Source organism: Saccopteryx leptura, chromosome 3 (assembly GCF_036850995.1).
Source record: "Saccopteryx leptura isolate mSacLep1 chromosome 3, mSacLep1_pri_phased_curated, whole genome shotgun sequence".
Lineage (NCBI taxonomy): Eukaryota > Metazoa > Chordata > Mammalia > Chiroptera > Emballonuridae > Saccopteryx > Saccopteryx leptura.
In genome coordinates this window covers 371,592,178-371,599,269 of record NC_089505.1, presented here as the reverse complement: position 1 = coordinate 371,599,269, position 7,092 = coordinate 371,592,178, and the positions used below count along the sequence as shown (strand labels likewise).

The 7,092-nt window shown below is 56.4% G+C and overlaps 1 protein-coding gene across 1 annotated transcript; it reads left to right on the top strand.

Annotated features, from left to right (window-relative positions):
- Nucleotides 1-1,503: 1,503 nt before the first annotated feature.
- CCDC166 (coiled-coil domain containing 166) lies at nucleotides 1,504-6,200 on the top strand. The gene is made up of 3 exons (XM_066379710.1): nucleotides 1,504-3,018; nucleotides 3,123-3,970; nucleotides 4,454-6,200. The coding sequence occupies exons 1-2, from the start codon at nucleotides 2,575-2,577 to the stop codon at nucleotides 3,912-3,914; spliced, it is 1,236 nt and encodes a 411-aa protein (XP_066235807.1). The 5' UTR covers nucleotides 1,504-2,574; the 3' UTR covers nucleotides 3,915-3,970; nucleotides 4,454-6,200.
- The last annotated feature ends 892 nt before the right edge of the window (nucleotides 6,201-7,092 follow it).

Genomic DNA, 7,092 nt, shown 5'->3' with positions numbered 1-7,092 from the left:
ACCCCCTTTGCCATGGTGATCACATACTGGGGTGAGCGTGGGGCTGGGGCTGGAGCATCCCTACTGCTAGGCCCCCCACGGACCATTCGTTTGACCACTGATCAGCATATGGCCACCTCTGTGGGTCTCAGTCTCCCCGTGCTCCAAGGACAGGGTCTCTGGCATCACCTGAACCCGCCCAATACCACAGGTCCAGTTGGCTTTGGCATGTATAAAGGTCGTGGGCACTGTGCTGGTCTCAGGCTGCCAATTCAATAAAGGCATGTCAGGGCACAGGGCAGGGATGGGGAGAGCATGTGTCCAGAGGTGGTGTCCACAGTGGAAAGAGCCCACTGAGGTCCAAGTCCCAACTCCAGTGCATTCAGGAGTCCTTGCACCAGTCACTCTGTGGGTTAGTGTCTCCATCTCCCTGTTTCTGAAATACTGCTCACACCCTCAGGCCACTGAGCTCCCCACCCATGCCTCCATTGTGTTCCTTATTTTAAGAGGCTCTCCCATAAGTTTCGTACGTCCGGCCGTTTGAGGGAATTACCACGGCTCTGAAATCAATCTGCTAAATCAAGTCTGGCAGGTGGAGATTGGGACTACTTGAACTGCTGCTTAGTCTGGTCGATTCAGACCAGTGACATGGGAGCAGAAGTTCTGGAAGGGCTCACCCCAGAGCAAGGCACACAGCCCAACACGCCCGTTGGCCGGCTACTCCTGAGGATGGAAGCTCACTCAAGTCCCAGAGCTGAGGCTGGGCGAGCACTGGGGAAGGGTGGTGAGCTCAGTGGCCTGAGGGTGTGAGCAGTATTTCAGAAACGGGGAGACTGGACCTTCTGCCATAGCCTCCAAGGCCAGGATAGACCCACAACAGAGAGCACTGTGGGCGGCAGCCTGGCCATGACACGGCGTCAAGGTGGGGTAGGGTGGGAGCAGCAGTCTTGACAGAAGCTAAGTAGACTGTTCGCGCCCCTTCCTCCCAGGACCTTTCCAGCTCAGTGACGCAGCCAAGAGGTGAGTGACACCCCAGACCCTCCCCAGCCTGTGGGAGACACAGTTTTGGGCCCTGGAAGGACAAGGACTATCACGGCGAGGGTGGGGGGAAGAAGGACTCCGAGAATGGAGAGAAATGTCACAGATAACGCTTGGCTTTAAATCTGGACCCTCGGAGGTGAGTTCTGTCTTCCATGGGTGGTGGTGAACCTGGCGAACACCAGAGACACCCCTTTCCTCAACACCCTGGAGATGTAAACCCCCGGGGGTCCTGGGAGGGCATACCTTACTCTGCCCATCAAGTCCCTCGACTGGCAACAAAAACTAAAAGGCCAGTATTGACCCAGACACTCCCTTGTGACAGTTGTGTGCTGCTCAGGAACCCAGGAGGGACAGGGTGGCCCGGGAGGCACAGGGTCAGTCTGAGAAGGACCAGACCAGCCATGGGAATAGTTCTCCATTCTCTGCAGTCTGTTTAGCAATCTGTCCCTTGGGGACAGTGGCCCCAGGCAGGCCCTGGGGGGTGGTGAGGTGTAGGGCGAAAGTGGCTGCCCCTGGCAGCAGAGACCCTGGTATGTAAATGCCAGACCCTGAAGGAACGTCACAGGTAACGCCTGGCTTTGGAGCTGGACCTTCAGAGGTGGCTAGAAGACAGCATCCCAAATGGCCTCGGTGAAGCCCCCACTTGCAGGTCCAAGGTTTTTCGGTTTTGTTTTTCCCCTGGTTCTAGTCAGTCTTTCATTAATTTTCTATGACTAGGCACCAATATTACAAGTTTATGTCACTTGACCAGTGGCGGCGGAGTGGACAGAGCTTTGACAAGAGATGCTGAGAGCCCAGGTTCCAAACCCCGAGGTCCTGTTTTAGTTTATGGGCAACATTTCTTTAATATTTTATTAAAATAAACGGAGATTCTGTGTTGTCTTGAAATCTGTCATCTTGTTTTTACAAAATACATTTTTTTACAAGGAGAAAAATGCCTCCGTTGTGTTCCTTATTTTAAGAGGCTCTCCCATAAGTTTCGTACGTCCGGCCGTTTGAGGGAATTACCACGGCTCTGAAATCAATCTGCTAAATCAAGTCTGGCAGGTGGAGATTGGGACTACTTGAACTGCTGCTTAGTCTGGTCGATTCAGAAGCAAGTCCAGGGCCGTCGTCCTCTGGAGGTCGAAGTCCCCCTCCCTGTCTCCATCCGACCTGGGCGGGGCGCACACAAGGATGTCAGGCACCAACTTGAGTGAGAGAGGTCAGGAGTTAAGGCCGTTGCCCAAGCAACGGAGTGATAGTGGGGAAAGGCGACTAAGTTCTGTCTCCATGGAGACTGTGTGGGCTGAACTGCCAACATTACTCAAGGTGGGAGCTCCGCGATGGACGGCCAAGGTACCCAAGGAGGCCACGAGTAAAGGTTGGCTACACTGTCTTGACCTCTGATTAACCCCATACACCTGATTCTGCCCCCCACCCCCTCCCAACCTCATCACCCCGAGACGCATCCCACCCCATTAGAATATTCAGGCTGGGGAAGAAAAGGGCTGAGGTGGAGGCGCGGCCGGGGGACGGTTCCTTCACGCGTCCCCGTGCCCCAGGCCCGGACCCATGGCATCCAAGAAAAAGCGCGGCGGGCAGAGCGCTGGGCGCGGACTGGCCGGGGCTGCAGACGTCGCGGAGTCGCAGCTGTCGAAGAGCGCGCAGTACTTGCAGCGCGAGTACAAGGCGCTGGCGGAGCAGCTGGACGCCTGCGACCGGCACGTGGACCTGGTGCTGCAGGAGAACGACTTCCTGGACTGCGAGGCGCTGCGCCTGCGCGAGGAGAACCGGCTCTTCGCCAGTTACGTGAGCGCGCGCGCGCAGCGCAGCGCCAACGCCATCGCCCGACTGGAAGAGCAGAACCGCCTGGACTTGACGCAGGTCCAGTGGCAGCGGGCCGATCTGGAGTCGCTCTACCACGGGCGCGAGGACGGGGTGCACGCACAGCTGCTGGAGATGGAGGCGCGCGCGGCACAGATGGCACAGCAGGTGCAGGAGCTGCAGCCCTACAAGGCCAGTGCGCGCGCGCCCGTGGGCTGACCTGGCGTGGGGAGCCGGGCGGGCTGGGCTAGGCTGGGCGTGTGCCGCTCCCCGGCACTGATCCCGCACCGCCGCAGGAGCTGCAGCTGGAGCAGCTGGCCCGGATCCGGACCTTGGAGCGCCAGCTGCTGCATATGCGCATGGAGCACACGCAGCTGCTCCACGACGCGAAGCGGCGTTTCCTCGAGGACAAGGCGGCCTTCGAGCGCGAGGCGCGCCAGCGCGTGCATTCCCTGGCGCGGCGCGCGGAGCGAGAGGCGGCGCGCGCGCTGATCGCGCACACGCAGGCCATCAGGACGGACAATGGAAAGCTGCGGCAGGAGCTGCTTCGGCTGCTACGCCGGACCCAGCTGCTGCTGGACACTCGGCGCCAGCTGCTGGAGCAGCGTGAGCAGCTGAGGCGCGAGCACGGGGATACGCGGGACCTGGCGCGCGTGCATGGCTGGCTGCGCCGGGGAGCCGGGGGCCCGGCGCTGTGGCAACCGCCGCCGCCCACCTCGCTCCCGGGGTCCAGCGCCTCCCCCACAGGCCAGTCGCGCACAACCTCCCAGAACCCCTCTCCGGTCTCTTCGGTGGCGATGTCCTTGAGCGGAGTCTCCAGGATCCCGTCGTGGATCTCGTTGCGTGTGGGCTCCAGGATACCGTCCTTGGCCTCTCCGAAGGCACATTCACGGGCCCCATCCCGGGGCCCCTCGCGACCGGGCTCCCGCCTCCCGTCGTCTATCCCGTCCCGCTCTGGCTCCCGGATCTCTTCGCGGCCCTCATTGCGTGAAGCCTCAGAGAACATCAGTGCCTCTGCTGAGCCTGTCCCCAGTTCGGCCTCTTCCCGTCCTTCGGTCAGGAGACTGAACTTTGACGCTGCAGCCTGAACCTAGGGCGAGGAAGGATAGGTTAGGGAGAGACCGGTGCGCGGGATGCGTGTTTGGTGAGTGCAATTGTTAATAAAAGTGTGACACCCCCCCCACACACACACACACATTCACGGTCTCACGTCGCTCTGGCGTTTCCTGCCTTGCTGCTCCTAAGAAATATCACTCAGAGTATTTGTCAATTTCTCCTTATAGTCATGTATTGACTTTACACATTCTGAAGCAATTATTAGTTGCATACGAGGTTAGAACTACTAGCTATTCTTGTGAATTGAAACTCTTATTAATCTGAAGTGTTCTTTTTTATTGATTTTTAGAGAAAGAGGAAGAAACATCAATTTATACATTCATTGATTCTTTTTTTTAAAAAATTGTTATTCATTTTAGTGAGAGAGGGAGGGAGGGAGGGGAGGGAGGGAGGGAGGGACAAGAAGGGGGAGGGGGGACGGAGAGTGAGAGAGAGAAGCATCAACTCATCGCTCCGCTTAGGTGTGCATTGATTTGTTTCTCATACGTTTGTTCGTATGTGCTTTGACCAGGGATCCAACTGGCAACCTTGGGCTTAGACCAGTGACCTTGGACTCAAGCCTGTGACTTCTGGATCACCTGCTGGTACAGGGGACTGGTGTACCCCTTGGACCTGTTTCTGCTGGAGACAGTGTTCCTGGTAGGACCGCTCGGGAGATCTGGCGAGCTCCACTGGTGGCTTTCCTGCAGTGCTAGGACTGAGAAGGCTTCTTCCTACCACGTTAGGAAGGAGCGACCTGCTACCGCAGTGCCGGCAGACGCAGACACGAGCTGTGGGGCACTCCTACCCCCCCCCGTGGGCTCTCTGATGCTGTGTGAGGAAGCCCAGGTGCTGGCAGCCTTCCCGCAGTGGTCATACTTATAGGACCTCCTGGCGTGGTGGAAACTGAAGCCCTTGGGTCACCTTGCTGCAGTGGGCAGAAGTATAGGGCTTCTCCCCACTGTGGACGTCTGGTGGTAGCAGAGGTGCGCCTTGAAGCAAAAGGCCTTTCTGCAGTCCACACAGCAGGAAGGCCTCTGCCCGCCACGCACCAGCTGGTGCCAGACAAGGTCTGGCTGCTTGAAGCCTTTCCCACAGGGCTGGTGTTCCCACAGGGGCCGCACGGGCTGGTGTTCAGTGTGGACCTCGCAGCAGCAGGCTTCTCCCTTGTGTGGTTTCTCTGGTGCCCGGAAGGTTTGAGACCCACCTGAAGGTCTGGCTGCGTTTGAAACACAGGAAGGACTTGGTTCTCATGTGGACTGTCTGGCGAGCCAGGGGCCGGCTGGCTCGGGACTTAGCCACAGCTGTCACAAATGAACGTCTGCCCCTCTGTGTGCCTGGCTGGGCCTGCAGCACACCCCCCACACCCTGCATTGCAGAGCCGCCATGCCAGGAAGCTGCATGTTGTCCGAGTTCAGAATGAAGCTCTTCCCAAACTGGCTCTGGCCTCGGGGATCTGATGGTGGCTCTGGTCGGGAGTTACCATTTGCTGATGACAGTGTCTCTCCTGGGGGTTTCCTGGCCCCATGGAGAAAAACAGTCACTTAGCTAAGGCTGGGGGCCCTGAGAATGGGCCAGCAAAACAGAAGAAAAGCTACAAAACGTGTCATAGCTCCTTTCAGCGTAATTACGGATTTATTTAAGAAAGTGGCGTGGGCCTGGCCTGTGGTGGCTCAGTGAATAGTGTCAACCTGGAAACACTGAAGTTGCCAGTTCGAAACCCCGGGCTTGCCTGGTCAAGGCACATATGGGAGTTGATGCTTCCTGCTCCTTCCGCCTTCTCTCTCTCTCTCTCTCTGTCTCACTCTCTCTCCTGCCTCTCAAAAAATGAATAAAAATTTAAAAATTATTTAAAAAATCAAAATAAAAAAAGTGGTGTGGGAGTGATCCAGAAGCACAGGGCGGGCCTGGCCTGTGGTGGCACCATGGGTACCATGTCGACCTGGAACGCGGAGGTCACTGGCTCCACACCCTGAGCTTGCCCCGTCAAGGCTTGTGCGAGAAGTAACTACTACGAGTTGATGCTTCCTGCTCTTCCTCCCCCTCCCTTCTCTCTCTCCTCTCTCTAAAAGCAGTAAGTAAAATTGAAAAAAAAGAATCACATAGCAATTAAGAGGGGGAGGGAGTCAAGTGCAGGACGACAGGAGACCAGACTTTGCGTGGTGAGCACACAGTGGAGCACAGAGATGATTGTACAATTGTACACACGAAACATTAACCAATGTCACCCCGGTTATTTTTTAAAGAAGTAGCTCATGGATGATTTAAAACTCCAAATAGTGCCTGACCAGGCAGTGGCTCAGTGGATAGAGCGTCGGACTGGGATGCGAAAGACCCAGGTTCGAGACCCCGAGGTCACCAGCTTGAGCGTGGGCTCATCTGGTTTGAGCAAAAGCCCACCAGCTTGAAACCAAGGTCGCTGGCTCCAGCAAGGGGTTACTTGGTCTGCTGAAGGCCCGCGGTCAAGGCACATATGAGAAAGCAATCAATGAACAACTAAGGTGTTGCAACGCACAATGAAAAACTAATGATTGATGCTTCTCATCTCTCTCCATTCCTGTCTATCCCTCTCTCTGACTCACTCTCTGTCTCTGTAAAACAAAAACAAAACAAAAAAAAACTCCAAATAGTGGAAATGTGAAAATGGACTCTGTGTTCACCCAAATGAGTCACAGTTCCATCATCTCTGCTCTATCAACGTGGTGGAACAGTGAGTGTACAAGTATACGTTGGCTGAAGCAGTTGGACCTCCCCATACGGTGTATGTGCAGGGGCAAGCGCACCAGTTAGTATAAAGAGAATGCTCCACGTCGCCCCCTGGTGGGCGTGCCAGGTGGATCCCGGTCGGGCGCATGCGGGAGTCTGTCTGTCTGACTGTCTCTCCCCGTTTCTAGCTTCAGAATTAAAAAAAAAAAAGAGAATGCTCTAAACTCAGGTCTGCTGCTGGAATAAGGCCCGGCCCGTGGGATGGGAGGGCTGCCCAGGACCGGCGTTTGGAAGCCCTGCAGCTCTGTAAGAGGCTGTGTAATTCTGACCCACTCACCCTCCAGGCTGTAAGCTTCCTGACAGCCAGGCACCCGAGACCCTCTCTGCCCTGGGGCTCCACACAACCCAGTGTCTTCCCAGCTCATCTCATGTTCACACATATGCTGGATCTGAGAGAAGCTGAAA

Coding starts and splice junctions, on each gene's coding strand:
- CCDC166 (XM_066379710.1), top strand. CDS start 2,575: ATGGCATCCAAGAAAAAGCGCGGCGGGCAGAGCGCTGGGCGCGGACTG. Junction 3,019..3,122: donor AGGAGCTGCAGCCCTACAAG/GCCAGTGCGCGC, acceptor GCACCGCCGCAG/GAGCTGCAGCTGGAGCAGCT.